Genomic DNA, 24,362 nt, shown 5'->3' with positions numbered 1-24,362 from the left:
TCCTCATCCCTGTGATTACCTGGAGATATAAGTATTATTGTTATCATTATTTTTTTTTTCCTTAAACAGAGGTGGAGCTCTCCCTGTGTTGCCCAGGCTGGTCTCGGAACTCCTGGGCTCAAGCGATCCTCCTGCCTCTGCCTCCCAAAGAGTTGGTATTCCAGACGTGAGCCACTGTGCCCAGCCTACTTTTATAACTCATCAAAAAGTGAAGTGGCTAAGGGAGAGAAGCATGTTAACCTCTACCAAAATACTAAATTGGAAGGCATCCCTGGGGGAGATTAGCGAATAGTATGGCCTCAGGAGCACAGAAATCACTGACTACAGCTTTTTTTTTTTTTTTTTTTTTTTTTTGAGACGGAGTCTCGCTGTGTCACCCAGGCTGGAGTGCAGTGGCCCGATCTCGGCTCACTGCAAGCTCCGCCTCCCGGGTTTACGCCATTCTCCTGCCTCAGCCTCCGAGTAGCTGGGACTACAGGCGCCCGCCACCACGCCCGGCTAGTTTTTTTTTTTTGTATTTTTAGTAGAGACGGGGTTTCACCATGTTAGCCAGGATGGTCTCGATCTCCTGACTTCGTGATCCACCCGCCTCGGCCTCCCAAAGTACTGGGATTACAGGCTTGAGCCACCGCGCCCGGCCTACAGCTTTTCTTTTGTGTACTGATCACACAGGGAAAGAATCAAGAAGGGGTGAGAAGGCATATTAAAGCCTTTCCTCTGATCATCTTGAAGCAATCAGAGAAACACATCTCGCCAGAGAAAAAACACTCACAGAGGAAGAGGGCAGCATACAAGCGCTTCTGAGGCTGAGCCAGCCTGAATTCCAATAACCCAACACGCAGGAAAGGATTTTTTTTTTTTTTTTTACTCTAAGTTAACACAATCACATTCTAATCAAGGTCTGTGAATAAGATTAAAGATTGGAATAAACTAAGGATACTCTTTAGGGAAAAAAAAAACTGACAAAGACACCAATCTGGCATAACACTTGGCAACACTTCAAGTTTAATTGTTTTAATAGTTTGATTTTTGTTTTAAAAAGTGTGGGAGGCAGGGTGTGGTGGCTCACGCTGGTAATCCCAGCACTTTCAGAGGCTGATACAGGAAAATCACGTGGCCCCAGGAGTTCAAGATGACCCTGGGCAACACAGGGAGAGTCTATCCTAAAAAAAAAATAATTTTTTTTTTAATTAGCTGGGTGTGGTGGTGTGCATCTGTCATCCCTGCTACTTGGGAGGCTGAGGTGGGAAGATCGTTTGAGCCTGAGAGGTCAAGGCTGCAGTGAGCCATGATCACACCACTGCACTCCAATCTGAGCAACAGAGCAAGGCCTTGTCTCAAAAAATAAAATAAAAAAGCAGGGGTAAGGAGGGTACAATGGCCATCTGTTTACTCAGATAAATTGACTGTATCACTAAAGCCTCAGCCAACCTTCATCATTTTGAGTAGGGGAGACTTTGGGGAAGTTGAATCTCCAAGCATATGAAGTGAACGCAACAAATATTATCACGAGACAAGTGACCTTCCTTCTTCAGGCAGGGAATAAGGCTCTATTGTATCAGGTTCCTAGATCAGATAAAAGGGTGTGCTTGGATGGCGGGCACACGCCTATAATGCCAGCACTTTGGGAGGCTGAGGCGGGCAGATCACTTGAGGTCAGGAGTTCGAGACCAGCCTGGCCAACATGGTAAAACCCCGTCTACTACTACAAAAATTAGCCAGGCACAGTGGCACGTGCCTGTAATCCCAACTGCTTGGGAGGCTGAGGCAGGAGAATCGCTTCAACCCAGGAGGCAGAGGTCATAGTGAGCTTAGATCTTGGAAATAAGTTAACGATGAGGAAAGGTAGAATATGGGGGCAGACACAGGGTGGTTAATACAAGTGGGGAAGCCTTCAAGAGGGCAGAAGGGAAGTTCTAGGCATGGACTGGAGGGAGAGAGTCCTCCAGCTGTACACGTTGACTTCTTGCTGTAGGAACCGTATCCTGACACAGACGCGATGCGGTGTTCCATTAGGAAATGCTTCATACAGTCAGTGGGCATCGTATTCCTGTGGCTCTTCATCACTTTGAAAATCCCCAAGGAAACTGAAGATGACCAAAATGTGATGACTATCAAAGGCCAAGTAGCAAGGCTTGAGTCTTATCAGTTTGGGAACTGGGAATATCGGGTGGAAATGGTGTGGACAGGCAGATTCTTGAAAACCCCTGGGCTTTCTTCCTTCCTGTACCTTTTCACCTGAGAGCAGGAAGCTCCAAAGGGAATGGGGGTATGGACCTGGGCCTATTAGTCCATGAAGAAGCTGTATTTATTTTCCTTATTCATTAAGGTAAAGAAAAGAGTAAATACTGCTTGAGCCCTGGATATTTTAGCCAATGGACAGGTATCCTGAGAATGTGCCGGGCTCACTTTAGGGAGAATGGTTCACTCCACCTCTTTCCCTAGAAAAGCTGATGGGGAGCCACTGGGGTGTAAACTTTGTTCTTTTTATGAAAGGATATATATGTTTACCCTTGTCAATGCCCCAGGAGGCCAGTTATAACAGCAGGAAGGACCCAAGACCACTCGAAGACTGGCAGAACCTCACCTTCAAATATATGGAAAAAATCCAGAAGAGAAGAAAGAGTGAGTACCAACAAGAGGGAGGAATTCAGTATCCCAGGGGAAGTAGGGACAGCTAGCCAGAGATCAGGCAGATAGGAAGGAAAGTAGAAGAGGGAAGGAGAAAGACAGACTGTGCCCAGGAATATTAGAATTTGGCAGACAATGACCAGGTGTGGTGGCTCATGCCTGTAATCCCAGCACTTTGGGAGGCCTAGGTGGGTGGATCACGAAGTCAGGGGTTCGAGACCAGCCTGGCCAAGATGGTGAAATCCCATCTCTACTAAAAATACAAAAATTAGTTGGGCACAGTGGGGGATACTTGTAATCCCAGCTACCCAGGAAGCTGAGGCAGGAGACTCACTTGAACCTGGGAGGTGGTGGTAAAAATGAGCGGACATTGCTCTGGGCGACAAAGCGGGACTCCATCTCAAAAAAAAAAAAAAAAAAAAAATCTGGCAGTTAATTCTCTCCTCCTTCCCCCAAGGTAAATATTTATATATCAGCAGTATGAGGAGGAAGGAGGAAAAAGATAAAGTTGGCTACTACTTTTATTTTTGCCCTACTTGGCCAGTTACTAAAGTTAATTGCTATAAGAAGGTGGAATCACTAGATTAGAGAACATTTGGATTAGAGGGGGTCTTAGAGTCGCATAGTCCAACTGCCCCAGTTTATGGATCAGGAACTAGACTCATGGCTGAAGGGACTTGCTCAAGATCACACAATCAGTAGCAGAACTGGGACAAAAACTCTGGGCTCCTGACTTCCAGGGGAAGTCCTTTTCCTAATATATCTTCTTCAAAGGACAGCTTTGGGAAGATGACAATAATTGACAACAATATAATAACATAATTGACAACAATGATAACTAAAATAATAGCTAATATTTATTGAGCCCCTAAACCATATGCCACAAAGTTCCAGGCTCAAAGAAGACTGAGCAGAACCCACAGAGACTCAGCATCACCTAGTTTAGTACTTCTCAAACTTTACTGTGCATACAAGTTACCTGGTGATGCTGTGAAAATGCCGCTTCTGATTAAATCTGAGGTAGGGATCAAGATTCTGTATTTGAAATGAGCTTATAGATGAGCCTGATGTTGCTGGACTAAGGACCACACTTTGAGCAACAAGGATGTAAACATCCCCTCTGCCAAAGGGAAAAACAGGTGGGAAATAAGAGGGAGGAAGGAAGAGTGAAGGTCCCCCAACCCCTAACCCTTCTGAGAATGGTCACTATTACTGTGCACTAACAGTCATCCCTATTTTTACCTCTCCTCAGCATGGCTGACAGTGGGGATATCGTCAGTGCAGCAAGGGGACAGAAGCAGCCTCTTGTACACATTGGTCTCCCTGTTCCGTGTTTCCTCTAAGGCTGAGCAGAAACACCTCACGGTGCTGGTCCACCTGGCAGATTCTGACCTCACCTGGCTCAGAGAAACTGTTGCCCATATTTCAAGCCTCTTCAGCCCGCAGATCTTGAAAGGGCAGTTGCTAATGATCCATGCTCCATCCGATGCCTACCCCACTGTTGACAGCGTCAGAGATGAAGCCTTTTGTGGCGAATTCTACTCCAAGCAGAACGTAGATCACGCCTTCCTCATGAGCTTTGCCACAAAGCTCTCTGATTACTTCCTGTTAATAGAGGACAATGCCTTTTTTGCCCCCAACTTTGTTACCCACATTCATTCAAGGGTGAACACCATGAAGTCCAACTCATGGGTGCTACTGGAGTTCTCCAATATGGGCTTCCTTGGCAAACTGTTTCACAGCAGGGACCTCCCGCTCCTGGCCCATTTCCTCCTCCTCTTCTACAAGGAGAAACCCCTTGACAGCCTGATTTCTCATTTCCGTATGCTCCTGGTCCAGGAAAGCCCAATCCTCTGCAAACCTTTCCTATTTTACCGCAGGGTCTCCTACACCACCTTTGATCACAAGCAGAAGGCCACAGCACTTCAGAAAAAGAATGCTGATGGTCCCAACAACCCACCTGGAGCTGTCTTCACTGATATGCAGGTTTCCGACGTGCATTTCCCCTGGGAGGCCTACACTCTGGATGAGTCATTCTTTTGGACACACAACCTTAGTACAGGAAACCACCTGACAGTGATTCTGAACCATCCAGCAAACCTGAGCAGGGTGCAAGTGATAACGGGCTCCATTGTGGATGGGAGGTATGCCCTGGAGAAGGGGCAGGTGGAGCTGGGCTACGAACCTGAGGGGGTGCCTCAGCACTGCACCAGCTTCGCCTTGCTGGGACATCTTTTAGAGGGGCAGATGGATCAGGAGATATATCTGAAAGGTATGGGGTACCACGTGAGCTGTGTGAGGCTGGTGGTGACAGCTGGTCAGGCTGGGGGGCTCATGATCAGGCATATCTACCTCTGGGAGAAAAATCACAAATAGCAGCAAGTGGATCAATGCTGAAGATAAATCAGTAGGGGGATGAAAAATTAAAATCTTAAAGCCATTTCATTCTAGTCTATATGAGTAACACAGGGGAGACACAAGGGAATGAAGGGCAGACAGAGAAGACTATCAGTCTTTTGGTGCTGCCAAGATGTCAGGAGACTTGTTGCTTCCTTTCTACCCAAACAACTCTCATAGGATATCTTTTGCTGAGGCACATATAGCTTATCTGCATTTGGGGAGAGTTTTGGTCACTCCCAAATTCTTTAGATACCTGGGATGCTGAGATCAGCCCAAATCAAGGTGTCTGTGTGTACATGTGTGTGCGTGTATGCACTTCTGTGTTCAAACACAGGCAGAGGTGGGGATGAGGTATATGGTCATGGGAGGGCAGGCAGGAAAATCATGGCTGAATCCCTAGAATTGACATTATAAAAAGCCATAAAAGGGACTCTCATTAGAAGTCAAAATCTCTGAAGTGCAGGAAAGTAGCAGATAGACAAATAGCAATAAAACGAATCCCTTAACTCTATCCTTGAAGCTGTTTCACAGTGCCAATCTAGTTCCCTCCTTTCCTCACCAATAAACTTGGGCACAAATAGGTTGCAACTAGGCTGGGTATGGTGGCTCATGCCAGTAATTCCAGCCTTCCTTAGAGGCTGAGGTGGGAGGATCTCTTGAGGCCAACAGTTCAAGACCAACCTAGGCAACACGGCAAGACCCCGTCTCTACAAAAAATTAAAAAGTTAGCCAGGTTGTGGTGGCATGTGCCTGTGGTCCTAGCTACTCAGGAGGCTGAGGCAGGAGGGTCACTTGAGCCCAGGAGGTTGAGGCTGCAGTGAGCCATGATCATACCATTATACTCCAGACTGGGCAACACAGTAAGACTCTGTCTCAAAAAAAAAAAAAAAAAAAAGTTTGTAACGAAAGCTTCACTCTCTCATCAGCAATTCACTCCTTAACTCTGGTTTCTGTGTCCACACTGGCCTCTGCATCCACAATGCTACTGAAACTCTTCCCTATTTGTCATGACGAGAATAGTCAAAACCCAGTGACTTTTTCAGATCTCATTCTCCCTAACTTTCTGCAGCAATACACAGTTCTAATTATGTCTTCCTTCTCAAAATTGTCCTCTTCCTTGACTTCTGGGATTCATCAGATATTTATTGAGTACCTACTACATGCCAGGCACAAAAAAATGCTCCTATCTGTGAAGAGGGTTTTTGTGGGAGTAAGATATACACAAGTGTGTTAAGCATCACATTGAGGTTAAGTACAGGGTCCTTGGGAGACAGAATTGCTGTTCCCAAAACATTCTTGGGGACTTAGGAAAGGTTTTTTGGGAGATATGACATCTAAGCCTAGACTTGCCAGATCATTAGAGAAAATATCCAAGTGATATGGGAAGAGAGGCAGGAAGACTTTCCAGTAGAAGAAACAGCATGCGGTGAAATGGGCCAGAGGTGATACAGAGTAAATCATTTAGTGAATCTGGAGATGGAGGACAAGGCTGGGTGAGGGTAACGCAGATGATGAAGACACAGGACAAAGAAAGGGCCAGCTTAAGAAGGTCAAAGGAGGTCAGGCACAGTAGCTCATGCCTGTAATCCCAGCACTTGGGAGGCTGAAGTAGGTGGATTACTTGAGTCCAGGAGTTCGAGACCAGCCCGGACAACATAGTGAAAACCCATCTCCACAAAAAAAAAAAAAAAAAATTAGCCAGGCATGATGTCACGTGCCTGTAATCCCAGCTACTCAGGAGGCTGAGGCAGGAGAATCGCTTAAGTGTGGGAGGTAGAGGTTGCTGTGAACCAAGATTGTGCCACTGCACTCTAGCCTGGGTGATAGAGTGAGACCCTGTCTAAATAAATAAATAAATAAATAAAAGGGCCATAGATAATCAAGTGGGGGAAAGAATTGTCTTTCCAACAAATGATGTTGGAACAACTGAATATCCACATGCAAAAGAATGAAGTTGGGCCGGGCCTGGTGGCTCACACCTGTAAGCCCAGTAATTTGTGATGCCAAGGTAGAAGGATTGCCTGAGCCCAGGAGTTCGAGAGCAGCCTGGGCAACATGACAAGACCTAGTCTCGAAAAACAAGAAAAAGAAAAATTAAATTAAAAAAAAAAAGAATGAATTTGGATCCCTACCTCACATCATATAAAAAATTAACATAGACAGGCGCAGTGGTTCACGCCTGTAATCCCAGCACTTTGGGAGGCCGAGGTGGGTGGATCACAAGGTCAAGAGATCGAGACCATCCTGGCCAACATGGTGAAGCCCCATCTCTATTAAAAATATAAAAAAATTAGCCAAGCATATTGGTGGGCACCCGTAGTCCCAGCTACTTGGGAGGCTGAGGCAGGAGGATAGCTTGAACCTGGGAGGTGGAGGTTGCAGTGAGCCGAGATCACGCCATTGCACTCCAGCCTGGGTGACAGAGTGAGACGCCATCTCAAAAAAAAAAAAAAAAAAAAAAATTAACGTAAAAAAGCATTGTAGATCCAAATGTAAGAGTTAAATAAAATTCTTAGATGAAAACAAAAATATCAATCGTGATCTTGGATTAGGCAAGTTTCTTAGATATGACACCAAAACACAAGCACTCAAAGAATAGATAGATTACACTTCAATAAATTAAATTTTTTTTGTGCTTCAAAGCATACTATTAAAGTGAAAAGACAACCCACAGAATAGAAAAAAAATATTTGCAAATCATATATCTGATAAAAGACTGGTATCCAGAATACAGAAATAATTCTTTCTTTCTTTAGTTTTTTTGAGACGGAGTCTCGCTCTGTCGCCAGGCTGGAGTGCAGTGGTGCCATCTCTGCTCACTGCAACTTCCGCCTCCCAGTTTCAAGCGATTCTCCTGCCTCAGCCTCCTGAGTAGCTGGGATTATAGGAGTGTGCCAATATGCTCAGCTAATTTTTGTATTTTTAGTAGAAACCTGGTTTCACCATGTTGGCCAGGATGGTCTCGATCTCTTGACCTCATGATCCACCCACCTTGGCCTCCCAAAGTGCTGGGATTACAGGTATGAGCCACCTTGCTCCGCCACAAAAAGAATTCATACAACTCAATGATAAAAAGACAACTCACTTTAAAAATGGGCTAAGGGATTTCTCCAAAGACAACATACCAGTGGCCAATAAGCACATGAAAAGATTTCATCATCAGTCATTAGGGAAATGCAAATCAAAACCACAATGAAATACCACTTCACACCAGCCAGGATGGCTTTTTTTTTTTTTTTTTTTTAATGGAGACAGAGTCTTGCTCTGTCGCCCAGGCTGGAGTGCAATGGCATGATCTTGACTCACTGCAACCTCCGCCTCCCGGGTTCAAGCAATTCTTCTGCCTCAGCCTCCTGAGTAGCTGGGATTATAGGCACCCACCACCACGCCCAGCTAATTTTTTGGATTTTTAGTAGAGATGGGGTTTCACTATGTTGGCCAAGCTGATCTCAAACTCCTGACCTTGTGATTCTCCCGCCTTGGCCTCCCAAAGTACTTTGGCCTCCCAAAGTATGGAGGCATGAGCCACCATGCCCAGGCGGCTATAATTTTTTTTTTTAAAGGAAAATAAATGTTGTCTAGGATATGGAGAGATTAGAACCCTCATACATGCTGCTGGGGTTGTAAAATGCTGCAACCACTTTGGAAAAGTGTTTAGCAGTTCTTCAAAATGTTAGAGTTGCCATATTATCAAGCATTTCCACTCCCAGGTACATACTCAAGAGAATGAAAACATACATTCACACAAAGGCTTATGCATGAATGTTCATAGCAGCATTATTATAAATAAAGCATGGTAACAGTCCACATATCCACCAACTGATGAATGGGTAAGGAAACTGTAGTACCTTCATACAGTGAAATATTATTCAGCAATAAAAAAGAATGAAGTACAGATACATACATGTATGAACCTTAAAAACACTCTGCTACATGAAATAAACCAGTCACAAAAGGCTACATATTGTGTGATTCATTTATAGGAAGTATCCAGAATACACAAATCCATAGAAACAGGAAGTAGATTGGTGGCCAGGGGCTGGGGAAAGGGGAATGGGAAATGACTGCTAACAGGTATGGGGTTTCTTTTGGAATGATGATAATGTTCTGAAATTGACTGTGGTGATTGTTGCACTACTCTGTTAATATGCTAAAAACCATTAAATTGTGCACTTTGAAAAGAATGAATTTTGTGGTATGTGAATTACATCTCAAAAAAAGTTATTTAAAAAACAAACCAGCCAGGAACAGTGCCTCACGCTTGTAGTCTCAGCAACTCAGGAGGCTGAGGTGGGAGGATCACTGGAGCCCAGGAGTTCAAGGCTACAGCGAGCTACAATCACGCCACTACACTCCAGCCTGGGCAAGAGCGAAACACTGTCTCAAAAACAAAAACAAAAGGCTGTAGAAGCAAATGAAAGGGTTTAGGCTATCTTGATGGTAATAGGGAATCATCAAACAGTTTTCAGAAGGACAAAAAAATGCTCTGAGTTGTGCTTTGGAAAGATCACTATGGGCATCATGTGAGGACTAGATGGAAAGAGGTCACAGTGGGCAAAACAATTAAAGAAGAAAATATGGGCCAGGCGCGGTGGCTCACACCTGTATTTCCAACACTTTGGGAGGCCAAGGCAGGCAGATAGCTTGAGCTCACGAGTTCGAGACTAGCTTGACCAACATAGTGAAACCCTGTCTCTACAAAAAAATACAAAAATTGGCTGGGTGAGGTGGTGCATGCCTGTAGTCCCAGCTACTTGGGAGGTTGAGGTGGGAGGATGACTTGACTCCGGGAGGCAGAGGTTGCAGTGATCCCACCACTACACTCCAGCCTGGGCAATAGAACCAGACCATATCTAAAAAAAAAAAGAAGAAGAAAATATGTGTAAGGTGCTGATTTCAGTGCCTGGCATATAATAGATATTTGATAAATGGCACTTCCCTTTTCTTTCTTCATGGACTGAGATCATATCAGGGCACCCTCTGCCTTAGACAGTGACTGAGGCCTCATTCTCCTGTCTACAGGGGCTGCAAGACAACATAGCTGGGTAAAGTAGGCCTGGTGTAAGAATCCAGTAGCGGCCAGGCATGGTGGCTCACGCCTCTAATCCCAGCACTTTGGGAGGCCGAGGCAGCAGATCACCTGAGGTCAGGAGTTCGAGACCAGTTTGACCAACATGGAGAAAACACCTCTCCACTAAAAATACATAATTAGGCATGGTGGTGCATGCCTGTAATCCCAGCTACTTGGGAGGCTGAGACAGGAGAATTGCTTGAACCCGGGAGGCGGAGATTGCAGTGAGCTGAGATCGCACCATTGCACTCCAGCCTGGGCAACGACAGTGAAATTCCGTCTCAAAAAAAAAAAAAAAAGGGAATCCAGTAGCAAAAGTGTCATTATAACTGACAACTGAGGCTCAGCCTCCATGTCTGGGGGATGGTGGAGAGTGGTAGGCTCATGGTGAACTCGGGTCCGCATGCCCTCTCTGAAGCTCAGCTTTACTGGACAGGTGCCCTGGTGGAAAGTGGGTACAGCATTGCAGATCTGGTCATTTGTCAAGAGAAGCTGGAAATTTCCATTTTTATATTAGACCTCTCAATTTTCTGAATGCTGGCAACTAATTCGGAATGTTATCAAAAGATGATTTTAACACAATGGCCAGGTGCAGTGGCTCGCATCTTTAAATCCCAGTGCTTTGGGAGGCTAAGTTGGGAGGATTGCTTACACCCAGGAGTTCAAGACTAGTCTGGACAACAGAGTGAGACCCCTACCTCTACAAAAGTAAAATAAAAACAAAACAGAATCAGCATCAACAAAAAAACAACAAAAAACACTATGAACCACTGTTTTGCTCTGCTCCGGGGAGGCTTTCTCAAGTTAAGAGTTTGCCTCAGGTTGCCACGTACTTGATTGGGTTACAACTTGCTGGAAATCATTTTTAACTTCAGAAGCACTGGTCCCCTAAACGGATTCCTGGGACATACCCTTATCTCTATCAGTAACACTAAGCCCCTCTGAGCGTGGATTACTCTGCAGATGGCCAAATCGATCTGTTGTTGATTCTATTCACTCCACTTTCAGAGGTTGGCATTTTCCTCGTACTGACCCACCCACCCTATTTGAGGCTTAACATTGTTTAGGAGGAGCGAGCAGATGATTTACAATGAGTGTTATCATTCAAAAGAAAGTCCTATTATTTGCTACAGACTAGGGTGTGGTATCAAAGATTGGAGGGGCCTGGAGTTTAGGGTGGAGTTCGGGCGAGGTCCTGGCCAAGCCCTCACATGCGGGCGATGTGAGTTCAAGTCATACACAACCAAGTGGGCATGCCATGTCTCCGAGACAGGCCTCCTTTTCGTGTGCTGGGTTGTGGGTTTCACCTTGAAGAAGGTGAATGGCGAGCATAGACAATGAGGGAAGTTATTATGGGGCTGGCAGGGGAAATGCAGTTAGGAAAGAAAGGAACGTAGGTCACCGCATAGTCCCAGGGGCTGTGGTGATGAGTTCGGAGAATGCCACCCTTCCTGGGCCCTCTTCTCCTTAAAGGTAATGCCAGTCAAGGGAGGGGGTTTACTGACTGAGTGAGCCTTACTGGCCTCCCATCCCCCAAACCTTCTTCTCTGGGACATTCTTTTTTCCCTAAAGTGGAGGCCTTGCCTTCTGTTCCAAGTGAGGGTTAGGGCAGGGGAAGACAAGAAAGTCAGCGTGGTAAAACTTGCTGGCCAGACGTGGTGGCTCACGCCTGTAATTCCAGCACTTTGGAAGGCCGAGGTGGGTGGATCACCTGAGGTCAGGAGTTTGAGACCAGCCTGGCCAACATGGCGAAACCCTGTCTCTACTAAAAATACCAAACAAATTAGCTGGGCATGGTGGTGGGCAACTGTAATCCCAGCTACTCAGGAGGCTGAGGCAGGAGAATCACTTGAATCCAGGAGGCAGAGGTTGCAGTGAGCTGAGATCACACCATTACATTCCAGCCTGGGTGACAGGAGCAAAACTCTGTCTCAAAAAAAGCAAAAACAAAGACAAAAAACAAACAAAAAAAATCACAATGTACCTTAATTTTCCTTGGGGGACGTGAACTCTACAAGGAGATCAGCCTTGGTTACCAGAAAGCAAGATACTTCTCTGAGCATAAATGCTGCTTTGCCCTCCTCCAACTCCTTGCTTGGACTTTTTGGGATAGGTGAGATGTGGAGGTAAGGGGCCTTGGGCTTGGGTCTGATTTCTGGTTCACTCTAGGCCCTGGGCCCTTCATAAATACTTTCCTCCAAATCTTCTTTCCATGCTCTGCCGACCTCATTCTGGCCTCTCACAAGCTGGACACCCTCTTACAAAAAGCTCAGGGAATTAAGATTCTGTTTTTGGGAAAGAGGAAGGGTGACATCCTCAAGTTAAGGAAATGTTGCTTAAGAGGATTTTTGGAGGGTTGAATAAAAGTGAAGGGGCTTTCTAACAAGGAGGTTAAAACCATGGCTTTTGGAGTCTGAAAGGGTTCAAAGTTTACCTGTCATTTACCAGCTGAGTGACTCTGGGAAGTTACTTTAACGTCTGGACCCCATTTTCTCATCTGGTAAAAAAGGGTTATGAATACAGGCTCTGAGGATTAAGAGGTGAGAAGTACAATGAATACTTAGAACATTGCTTGGTACTTAGCACTGAAAAATGTTAGCCATCACTAGTTTTACCAAAGAAAAAAGGAGAAAAGATGATGTGGTTCCTGGCAGGTGTTTGGTGGCTCCCTGACACCCACATACTCTGCACTGCCCGGAACCTCCTCCCTCCTTGTCTGTATTAGTAATCCCTGCCTCCTCTGCAGGAGCCAGCTCAGCGGCCCCTCCTCTGAGCTCCCAGGGCACCTTGAGTTGGATTTGTCTGGACATTGGGTTCCTGTGTTACCTCCAAATCCACTGCTCGAGCTCAGTGGATGTTTGTTGAATTAGTGAATAATCCCTTGCATTTGTACGTCACTTCAGTTCATAAAGCTCATAGGAATACATTATCTGATTTAATCTTCAGAAGCACACTGCAGGGAGGATCCTGTTTTATGGATTAAAAATACTCGTATACAAGAGACGGGTTACCTGGAGTCTGCACAGTTCATGCAGATTGCGACAACCTAGACCCTGCCTGAGGTGCAGCTCCTGGGTCACCTCACGTAGTCAAAAGTGGGTGTCTCGGGGAGGTTCCCACCAGCGCAGGGAGGTGGTTTCTGAGCAACCTCACTGAAGTCTGCACCAAATTGCCAGCAGGGCCCAGACCTTTCCCTGACTGTCCCAGCTCTCTCAGTGCAATGAATCTGGGAAACCCAAACATACTGCCCCTCTCACCCCATCAGACCTGCCCTTCCAGGGATGTGGCTTTCCCTTACCCAGGGAAAAGGCTGAGGTGGCCTCAGGCTGCTGTGGGGGACATGGGTCCTTTCTTGCTGTCCTTTCTTGGTGAACAGCAATTTGACCTTAGCCAGTGTGAAGAGTGGGGGGCTCTGACGGGGGTGTGGGAGGAGGAAACGAAGTGGGAGCACAGCCCACCCCCATCCTCTCTGCAGCCTCTGGGGCCCCCCTCAGGTCTGTCTGGCAGCTGTCTTTCCCACTGACCTCTTTTCCTCCCTCTGTGTTGGCCACATCCTTCCTTTATCAAAAGCAGCTGCTTCAGGTTCTCCTGAATTGCCTTTTAGGGGAAAGGCATTTGTGTCTCTTGGTAGCCGGTTTCTGCTGAGAAAGGTGGGACAGGCCCTGGCTTCTTAGGTGAGACTGGAGAGGCCAAGGCAATCTTTCACTCCTGGAGAGCTGGGGAGAAGCCCACACCACTGGGGCAATTGAGACCCCATCCCCTCCCCTTCCCTCCCCTCCCTTCCCCTCTCTCCACCTCCAGGACCCAGCAGCAACCCTTTTTGCTCCAGGTTTCTCATTCATCCAAACATTTACTAAGCTCCTAGTGAGTGCTAAGCACCTGAGAGGAGGGTCTCAGTCCTCCATGAAGCTTTGGAGCTCTCCCTGGGAATAAGTAAGCTCTTCTCTGGTTACTGTGGCTCAAAGGAAGGTTCACAGACGGTGGTGCCACTCAAACCTGGGTTTTAATTCCAGTGCTATTTACTAGCTGAGATTTTTTTTTTTTTTTTTTGAGATGGAGTCTTGCTCTGTTGCCCAGGCTGGAGTGCAGTAGCACGATCTCGGCTCACTGCAAGTTCCGCCTCCTGGGTTCATGCCATTCTCCTGCCTCAGCCTCCCCAGTAGCTGGAACTACAGGAGCCCGCCACCACACCCAGCTAATTTTTTGTATTTTTAGTAGAGACGGGGTTTCACCGTGTTAGCCAGGATGGTCTCGATCGCCTGACCTTGTAATCTGCCTGCCTCGGCCTCCCAAAGTACTGGGATTACAGGTGTGAGCCACCCCGCCCGGCCTAGCTGAGAGATGTTATGTTATTTAACCTCTCTGAGCCAGTCTCCCCACCTATGAAACATGGATTCCAGCTAGCACACAGGGTTGGCACTGGCGCTAAAGGGAGTTCTCCATGTAATGCAAATGAGAGACACTCGGAGGACATCAGCTCAACTCTCCCTCTCCAGGAGATGGAGGTGCCTAGCCTTCAGCATTTGTCAAGTCTGGCACCCTCTTTCACTCCATCACATCCTTCCATGGGGAACCACAGGCTCCAGCCCACGCCAAGGGCCTCTGTTGCTCCTGCTGACGTATCCCTAGAGGCTCCAGGGCAACTGCACACTCAGCCCTGGTCTTTGGGCTGCCCCCTCACCGGGTCTGGGCTCCTTCTTTGTCAGGAAGCTTCAGACAGGCTCAGGCAGGCAGGACATTTCCACTGTTGCCAGCCCTGCCCCAGGTGGGTGGGGAGGGGCAGATTTCTCCCACCCAGTGGCCTCAGGGCATAGTTCTCCCTTTTCTGGTTAGGCTACTTTAGGAGCCCTATGCATGCAAAGAGCAATATTGTTACCATGAGGGCTAAGAGATGGGGCAGAGAGACCATCCGGGCTCCCTGGGTCCCCTGCAGGCATCATCACCTCCCTTGGGTGTGGTGGTGTCTCTGGTAGAAGAAAGAGCAAGAGGTGGGGCAGAGGTGTGGTCTGGATATGTAATTTCAGACATCTGACCTCCAGCTGGAATAAGGATTCCAATTGTCTTTATCTGTAAAACGGAGGTAATATCTTCATAGGGTTACTGTGGCAATCAAATGAGACTAATGTGTGGGAGGGTTCAGAACTGTAAGGCAAGAAATCCATCACAGGACGTTACCCAATATAAAGTCCTTCCATGCCTTCCCTATAGCTTTTGGGGTAAAAACATGTTTACCACAGCCTCCAACCAGCTCACTAACCTCATCTCCCACCATCTGACCCACATGGTTCTTGCAGCTGAGCTCATGCCTGCTCTGGGTCTCCTGCATGCGCTACTTCCTGGCTCGGACTTCCTCCATCTAACCAACTACTCGTCATCAGCTTTTTAATCTTTCTCAGAGAAGCCTGACCAGGGCTGCTTCTTACTTGCCCTCTTTGGACCTTCATCTTTGCACACTTATAAAGAGTTGCGTGACTGTCTGAGGTCTGCATCCACCCACCTGTGTTCCCTGAATGTGGGCTTCCTGAGGATAGGAACTGAGCACCATGCCGACAGTATCTCCAGGCTTTGCAGAGCATTCAGCACACAGTAGGCATTTTATTCGTTGAAAGAAAAAAGCAGCTGGGCGCGGTGGCTCACGCCTGTAATCCCAGCACTTTGGGAGGCCGCGGCAGGTGGATCATGAGGTCAGGAGTTCAAGACCAGCCTGACCAACATGGTGAAACTCCACTTCTACTAAAAATACAAAAATTAGCCAGGCATGGTGGTGCACGCCTGTAATCCCAGCTACTCAGGAGGCTGGGGCAGGAGAACAGCTTGCACCCGGAAGGTGGAGGTTGCAGTGAGCAGAGATCACGCCACTGCACTCCAGCCTGGGGGACAGAGTAAAAAGAAAAAGGCAACTGACTCAGAGGCAGCTCTGCCCCCAGGCCCCCAGGCTCTTCATCCACTCTCCTTAGCCTGAAGTCTGTGGCATTCGCAGTCCTCCCCAACTCCACCCGACTCAGCAACTGCTCCCAGTCCAGCAGAGGAATCAGGAGCACTGTTCTGACTTTCTTCCTTGCTCCTCCCTATCAAAACTCAAAATTCTGGTCACTTGCATCTTCCTTCTTGACTCCCTTTCACGAGGCCAGAGAACACATGGCCTGTTTACCATGTCACCTCAGTTTCTAGTTTGGGGCTGTTCTGTAGATGGATTACTTGCCTATTAGTAAACCTCATGAAGATGGCTCCCATCCCTCCCTGTTAGGCAAAGAGTAGAACCTCTCGAATCCAAAGGCTTGAGCACAGGTCCAAGTCCAGCACTATCCCAGTTGTTAAGGCTTTGGACAAATCAATTACTGCACCAGTTTCCTCATCAGTAAAATAGAATACCACTTCACAGAATGGCGGAAATCAGGAGGTACACAAATTACGGTGTGACACTGTGCTAAGCACTCTACCTGCTTTCATCTGTGCAGCTCAATGTGATAGACTCTACTTCATTTTCCATGTGGGGTAACTGAGGCATGGAGGGGTTACACTCTACCTGCTTTCATCTGTGCAGCTTGCTCACACCACCATTAAAGCAGTCTGAACTCAGGCAAGCTCCCCGAAGAGACCCAAGCTCTTTCCTAACTGCCAGGCTTGCTTTGTTCCCTTAAAGTCAGGGGCAGAAGAAGTGCTCAGTAGTTTCAGGTTATTTCGATTCAAATTTGGCCAGACATGGTGGCTCACACCTGTAATCCCAGCACTTTGGGAGGCTGAAGCGGGCGGATCACAAGGTCAGGAGATTGAGACCATCCTGGCTAACATGGTGAAACCCCACCTCAACTAAGGATACAAAAACTTAGCCGGGTGTGGCGGCGGGCGCCTATAGTCCCAGTTACTCGGGAGGCTGAGGCAGGAGAATGACATGAACCCGGGAGGCGACAGAGCGAGACTCCTCAAAAAAAATTAATTAATTAATTAAATAAAATAAAACAAGTGAACTCATACCTTGTTCTTGCAAGGGGGAACAAGAAATTACAGTGTAATGATGAGACAAGAAGAAATTACTCTGTTCAAAAGAGGTGAAGGAACTTGAGTCCCTAACACTATTTCAAATTTCTTAACCTTGGCAAGTTAGCAAACAAGGTTTTCTTTTTTTTCTTTTGAGACACAGTTTCGCTCTTGTCGCCCAGGCTGGAGTGCAATGACACAATCTTGGCTCATTGCAATCTCTACCTCCTGGGTTTAAGCTACTCTCCTGCCTCAGCCTCCCAAGTAGCTGGAATTACAGGCATGTGCCACCACACCCAGCTGATTTTGTATTTTTAGTAGAGACGGGGTTTTGCCATATTGGCCAGGCTGGTCTCGAACGCCTGACCTCAGATAATCTGCCTGCCTTGGCCTCCCAGAGTGCTGGGATTACAGGCGTGAGCCACTGTGCCTGGCCATTTCTTCATTTTTTAAAGCTACATTTTGTTTGGGCTATGAATGTCAGAATGAGGAATTTTTTTTTTTGGAGATGGAGCTTCACTCTTGTTGCCCAGGCTGGAGTTCAATGGCACGATCTCGGCTCACTGCAACCTTGGCCTCCCGGGTTCAAGCAATTCTCCTGCCTCAGCCTCCCGAGTAGCTGGGATTACAGGCATGCACCACCACGTCCAGCTAATTTGCTATTTTCAGTAGAGATGGGGTTTCTCCATGTTGGTCAGGCTGGCCTCGAACTCCTGACCTCAGGTAATCCACCCGCCTAGACTTCCCAAAGTGCTGGGATTATAGGCATGAGCCACTGTGCCCGGCCGAGGAACCTTTTTTTAAAGCTATATTTTGCTTGGGCCATGAATGTCAGATTGAGGAACCTTTTTTAAAGCACGCACCAACACAGTTTTACTGCATTCTTGTTTCCTTAAATGTCTGAGGCTCCTAGGGCAGTGGTTCTCAACTCCGCTGCACATTTGCCTCACTTAGGAAGATTTTTATTTACTTATTTAATTTTTTTTTTTTTTTTTGAGACAGAGTCTTACTCTGTCACCCAGGCTGCAAGGCAATGGTCTGATCACTGATCACTGCAGCCTTAACTTCCCAGGCTTAAGTGATCCTCCTGCCTCAGCCTCTCGAGTACCTGGGACTACAGGAAAGCATCACCATGCCCAGCTAATTTTTTCTATTTTGTGTAGAGATGGTATCTCACTATGTTGCCCAGGCTGGTCTCGAACTCCTGGGCCCAAGTGATCCTCCTGCCTTGGCCTCTCAGTGTTGGGATTACAGGTGTGAGCAGCCGCACCAGCCTAGGCTAATAGAAATGTTCTGAGCATGTTTAAAGGCGGCTAGGCTAAACTCTAATGTTCACTGGGTATATTAAATTGACTTATGATCAGTTTATTAGGACGCAAACCCATCATAAGTCGGCGAGCAGCTGTATTTATTAAGAGCTTCCCACGTTATTCCAATATGCAGGCAGAACTGAGAAGCGCTGACCTAGAACCGGTATTCTCAGTGTGGTCTCAGCCGGCGTTAGCATTGCCTGGGAACTTGTTAGAAATGAAAATAATCAGGCCTCACCCCAGATCTCCTGAATCAGAAACTCAAGGGGTAGGACCGGTAATCCGAGTTTACAGCTCCTGCAGGGGATTCTAGTACAGGCTAAAGAACTCTGATGGAGGCACTCAATTTTAAAGCAGAAAATAATCAAAAAGGATGTCTTACCTAAGTCTGTCCTTTTGTTCTCTGGGAAAAGGAGGGAGAGTTAAACAGCTTCCCATCATGTTCTTGGCAGAGTCAGACCTAGAAGCTGGGTTTTGCTCCCCACATGCAGTCCCCTCCTCCCTTGTTCTGTCCACTCTTGCACAGCCTTGTGTCAGTCCACAAAGGATACTATTCCTACTACCCTCTACATGCCTGTCACCTTTCCCATCAAGAGGCAGACTTGATTTCTCCGTTAGTTCACTAGGGTGGCTGTAGCAAAGTGCCACAGACTGGGCAGCTTAAAACAACCAAAATGTACTGTCTCATGGTTCTGGAGGCCAGAAGTCTGAGATCAAGGCATGGGCAGGGCTATATTTCCTCTAAAGGCACTAGGGAAGGATCTGTTCTGGGCTTCTTTCCTAGCACCTGCTAGCTGTGGCAGCATAATGCCAGTCTTCACACAGTCTCCTGCCTGCCTGTGTGTGTATGTTGTAATTTCTCCATTATAAAGGACACCAGTCATATTGGATGAAGGGCCCACCCTATTCCAGTAGGACCTCATCTTCATTAATAAGATCTGCAATTACTTTATTTCCAATTAAGGTCACATGCTGAGGTACTGGGGGTTAGGAGTTCAAAATTCAGTGTTGGGAAGACACAACATTGTGCCTCCCAGTGAAGGTGGACCTTAAGGCCTAAGTCTTTTTCTTGAGACAGGGTCTCATTCTGTCACCTGGGCTGGACTGCAGTGGCATGATCTTAGCTCACTGCAACCTCTTCCTCCCAGGCTCAAGCAATCCTCCCGCCTCAGCCTCCTGAGTAGCTGGGATTACAGGTATGCACCACCACACCTGGCTAATTTTTTGTAGAGACAATGTTTTGCTTTGTTGGCCAGGCTCGTCTCAAACTCCTGAGCTCAAGCAATCTGCGTGCCTCAGCCTCCAAAAGTGCGGAGATTACAGGCGTGAGCCGCTGCTTCTGGCCAAGGCCGAGGTCTTAGAAGGCCTCACAGTTTGTTTTCTCTCTCTGGAAGCCAACTGCCATTTAAGAAGTCCAGTTACACTGCGGGAGAAAAAAGCCCTGTAGGATAAGGGCTAAGGAAAAAGCAAGGGAGGCCCCCGGCCATGCCGGCAGAGATGTAAGACGTGCGAGTGTGGCCATATTGAATTCTTGAGTGGCCCCAGTCAACTCCACAGACAGGGTGCACCGCCACCAAGCCCTTCCACAAACTACAGAAACGTGAATCAATGGCAGTTGTTTAAAGCCACTCAGTTTTAGGGTAGTCTGTTACATAGCAAGACATACTGAGACATGCCTCACACAGCACGGGGCCTTTGCAATTCATGCTCGATTCCTTCTGTTGGAAGCCCTTCTGTCAGGCCAGTGCCTGCCTATCACTCAGATAAAATATTTGGGTCTCACTGCTAGCGGAGTGGCTGGGAATGAGGACAAAGTTGTGCTTGTATTTAATGAATGGCACCCTCTGACCTACCTAAAAGCTTCTGAGAGCGCGGGTGAGAAGCTGGGCCCCTGGCGTGAGCAGGGGAGGGCCAGAGAGGTACTGAGGGGCGCTTTGTGCGGGTGGGCTTACAGCCAGAGCTTGGGCGCACAGAGCCAATTGTGTGGGCTCCAGGACACTGGAACCTCAGGGGGTAAGAGGAGGAATACAAGTAGCGAGAGGCCTTGGCTAGGGGAAAATTGGAATAATTAACCATTGAGAACAAGCGTCTTCAAAAGAGCTTAATTTTGGGGAAATGAAGAGCTACAGAGAAGCACAAATAAGTGATTACTTAGAATAGGAACAGAGGATTATTATATGGAGAACAGTGAGGGAAGAGAAAGTGCTTAAATACATAAAGCCCCCTTTCCTCCCCCATGGTGGATTATGGTCCCAATCATATTGATAATAGTGAACACTGATGACCACTTACTGTGTCCCAGGTACTGTTCTAAGCACTGTCTATTTAATCCTCAAGATGACCCTGAGGGAAGTACTGCTGTTTTAGTCTCATTTTAGAGATCAGTAAACAGGCCAGTAACATGACCAAGGCCACACAGTTCTGAGGTGGCAAAGCTGGGACTCAAATTCAGGTATTCTGGCTTCAGAGTCTGTGTTCTTCATCACCTGTGCTGCTCTGTCCCTTTTTTTTTTTTCTTTCTTTCTTTCCTTTCCTTTCTTTCTTTTTTTTTTTTGAGACAGAGTCTTGCTCTGTCGCCCAGGTTGGAGTGCAGTGGCACGATCTCGGCTCACTGCAACCTCCATCTCCTGGGTTCAAGCGATTCTCCCGCCTCAGTCTCCCAGGTAGCTGGGATTACAGGTGCCTGCCACCATGCCAGCTAATTTTTGTATTTTTAGTAGAGATGAAGTTTTACCATGTTGGACCAGGCTGGTCTCGAACTCCTCAGGTATCTGCCCACCTTGGCCTCCGAAAGTGCTGGGATAACAGGTGTGAGTCACGATGCCTGGCCTGCTCTGTCCTTTCTAAGGCCAGAGCACTGTCTCATCACACCTCTACAGAGCCTTAATCGCAGCAATTAAACATGGCTTGTGCTGGGACTAGTAAAATCCACTCCAAGGGGCCTAGCCCTCAGGGTTGGGGACTATTTTGTAGTGCGATGCTCCGGAACAAGATGACCACACAGGCGAGGCGCTGCCGCAGAAAATCCTCCATGGGCCTGTCCACTACCTTTCTGACAGCCTGGAAGCAGCTCCTCCCAGAAGAGGCACTCACAACCCTTTAAGAACCTGCCCAGACTTGATGAGGGACAAAAAAAATCAGACTCCAGATCAGCAAGACAGGATAGGGTGTGGGAGGGATGCCTACACCTGAGACAAGACACCCTTATCTTTTTTTCCATTTCTTCCCAGTTGCTGGGTTCCACATAGAGACATGTGGTGGTCACGGTGGTGGTGCAGGGTGTTTTTTTTTTTTTTTTTTTTTTTAGACAGAGTTTCACTCTTGTTGCCCAGGCTGGAGTGCAATGATGCGATCTTGGCTCCCCACCACCTCTGTCTCCCGGGTTCAAGCCATTCTCCTGCCTCAGGCTCCGGAATAATTGGCATTTCAGGCATGCGCCACCATGCCTAATTTTGTATTTTCAGTAGAGACAGGGTTCATCCATGTTGGTCAGGCTGGTCTCGAACTCCCAACCTCAGGTGATCTGCCTACCTTGGCCTCCCAAAGTGCTGGGATTACAGGCATGAGCCACCATGTGGTTCAAGCGATTCTCCTGCCTCAGGTTCCCGAGTAGCTGGGATTTCAGGCATGCACTACCACGCCTAATTTTGTAGTTTCGGTAGAGACAGGGTTCCTCCATGCTGGTAAGGCTGGTCTTGAACTCCCAACCTCAGGTGATTCTGCCCACCTCGGCCTCCCAAAGTGCTGGGATTACAGGCATGAGCCACCATGCCTGGCCAAGGGTGTTCTTAGCTGGAGGTTTAGTCCAAGTCCCTGAATTTATAGACAAGTAAAGCATCCAGAAGAATTACTTGACAAGGTCTTTACGCCTCCCCCAAGTGAGAGAGGGGGTCATCTGTTTTCCCAGGGCTGATACACTGCACTGTCTTTCTTCCCGAAGACTGAGGACTGGGGTGAGGAGGGGTGGGGAAAGGAAGCACGTGCTGTCAGCTTCCGCATTCTTCCTGTCCGTAAGGGAATTCCATACAGCCTCCTTAACTGAGTCCTGCCACATCCTTTTGAGCAGGTGTTCAAGTCCCCGGTGAAGCCAGCATCAACAGCCCCCTAGCCTGCTCCTCAGGCTGCCCAGAGTGCCCCAGGAAGTATGTAGAGACAGTCCCAGCTTGACGCCCTGAACTTTCACTAGGATTGGTTTCTAACTTTGTTCCCTCTCTCCCTGGCCAATGAGCCAGCTTCACTGTGAAGGTATCAGGGACATGAGAATCATCTACATTTATTACCATCCCTTGGACTCTAATTCCCAGACATCTAAGGCTTTAAGTAGCCACCATCTTTCTCCCACCGTAAGTTAGGGCTCCAACTCCTATCATTCTGCCTCCCACTGGGTTCAACCTAGCTCAGTACCCGAGTATGCACAGGATGGGGTAACCAGGACTGCACGGCATGTGATTAACTCACACCCTGCCCTTAAAGCCTTATGCACTGGGGGAGCCCCTTCCTGTCACTCTTTGGCAGGAACCTTTCACTTTGGTCAGAAGATTCCTGCTCCATGGACACACAGCCTACCTGTGTTGAGCTTTCATCTCTTTTCCACCACTCTGCCTTTCTCCTTAAGCCCCAGCATTAGGGAGCTTGTTACAGTTCTGAGATAGTATGCTGCTCCCCCTGCCTTGTTCCTTCCTGGTCTGTCTGGCCAACTCAGCCTCCAAAATCCACTGCCATTTACTGCAGGTCTGCCCTGCTTCTGGACTTCTGTCACATTTCTACACATATTTGTCATGTTATGTTGTGATTTGTTTAGAGCTTCCCCTTCCTAACTTTGCCCTCTTCCAAACTTAGACTCAGAGGGCAAGTAGGTTTCATGCTCTATGTGCTGGGTACTCTGGGCCCTGTCAGGGCTCAGAAGCAGGTGGGAAAATGCATGCTGTTGATGGAACTGGGGGCTAGCCTTCACCTGCTTTATCTTACTACTTACTGGTACATTGTCTTTTCAGGGAAATAAAAAGGCCTTCAGTGTGTTTGGAAGATCTTGTTTTAGAAGACCTTGTTTGGGCTGGGCGCAGTGGCTCATGCTTGTAATCCCAGCACTTTGGGAGGCCGAGGCAGGTGGATCACCTGAGGTCAGGGGTTCGAGACCAGCCTGGCCAACATGGCGAAACCCTATCTCTACTAAAAATACAAAAATTAGCCGGGCGTGATGGCGGGTGCCTAAAATCCCAGCTACTCAGGAGGCTGAGGTAGGAGAATAGCTTAAATCTGCGAGGCTGAGGCAGCAGTGAGCTGAGATTGTACCATTGCACTCCAGCCTGGGCAACAGAGCGAGCCTCAGTCTCAAAAAATAAAAAAAAGTAAAATGAGGTCATAAGGGTAGATTCTAATCCAATAGGACTGATGTCCTCATAAGAGGAGGCAATAAGGACACAGGCCAGAGATGGCCATCTGCAAGCCAAGGAGACAGGCCTCAGAAGAAACCCACCTGCCGGCCGGGCGCGGTGGCTCAAGCCTGTAATCCCAGCACTTTGGGAGGCCGAGACGGGCGGATCACGAGGTCAGAAGATTGAGACCATCCTGGCTAACATGGTGAAACCCCGTCTCTACTAAAAAAATACAAAAAAATAGCTGGGCGCGGTGGCGGGCGCCTGTAGTTCCAGCTACTCGGGAGGCTGAGACAGGAGAATGGCGTAAACCCGGGAGGCGGAGCTTGCAGTGAGCTGAGATCTGGCCACTGCACTCCAGCCTGGGCCCCAGAGCGAGACTCTGTCTCAAAAAATAAAAAATAAAAAAGAAACCCACCTGCCAACACACCTTGACCTCGGACTTCTAGCCTCCCAGATGTGAGGCTCATTTCTGTTGTTCAAGACACCTCGTCTGTGGTGCTTTGTTATGGCAAGCCCAGCAGACTACTACATCTAAAACTGAATTCTTCTCCAAGCCCAAATGGGAAACATGGGAGGGAGAACATCTCATGCTGT

At 47.7% G+C, this 24,362-nt stretch overlaps 2 protein-coding genes across 2 annotated transcripts in view; both read left to right on the top strand.

Moving 5' to 3' along the window:
• The window catches only part of TMEM183A (transmembrane protein 183A), a 604,310-nt gene that overhangs the window by 338,424 nt on the left and 241,524 nt on the right, over nucleotides 1-24,362 (top strand). The window lies entirely within an intron of this gene.
• LOC126939143 (alpha-1,3-mannosyl-glycoprotein 4-beta-N-acetylglucosaminyltransferase-like protein MGAT4E) lies at nucleotides 1,980-5,060 on the top strand. Its single transcript, XM_050764126.1, is given in 4 exon segments — nucleotides 1,980-2,104; nucleotides 2,529-2,625; nucleotides 3,884-4,765; nucleotides 4,768-5,060. Coding segments are annotated over 4 exon segments (1,137 nt in total). The 5' UTR covers nucleotides 1,980-1,999; the 3' UTR covers nucleotides 4,821-5,060.

Source organism: Macaca thibetana, chromosome 1 (genome assembly GCF_024542745.1).
Source record: "Macaca thibetana thibetana isolate TM-01 chromosome 1, ASM2454274v1, whole genome shotgun sequence".
In the NCBI taxonomy this organism is placed as follows: Eukaryota; Metazoa; Chordata; class Mammalia; order Primates; family Cercopithecidae; genus Macaca; species Macaca thibetana.
Note: the sequence above shows the minus strand (reverse complement) of the source record. Positions and strands in the feature narration are given on the sequence as shown.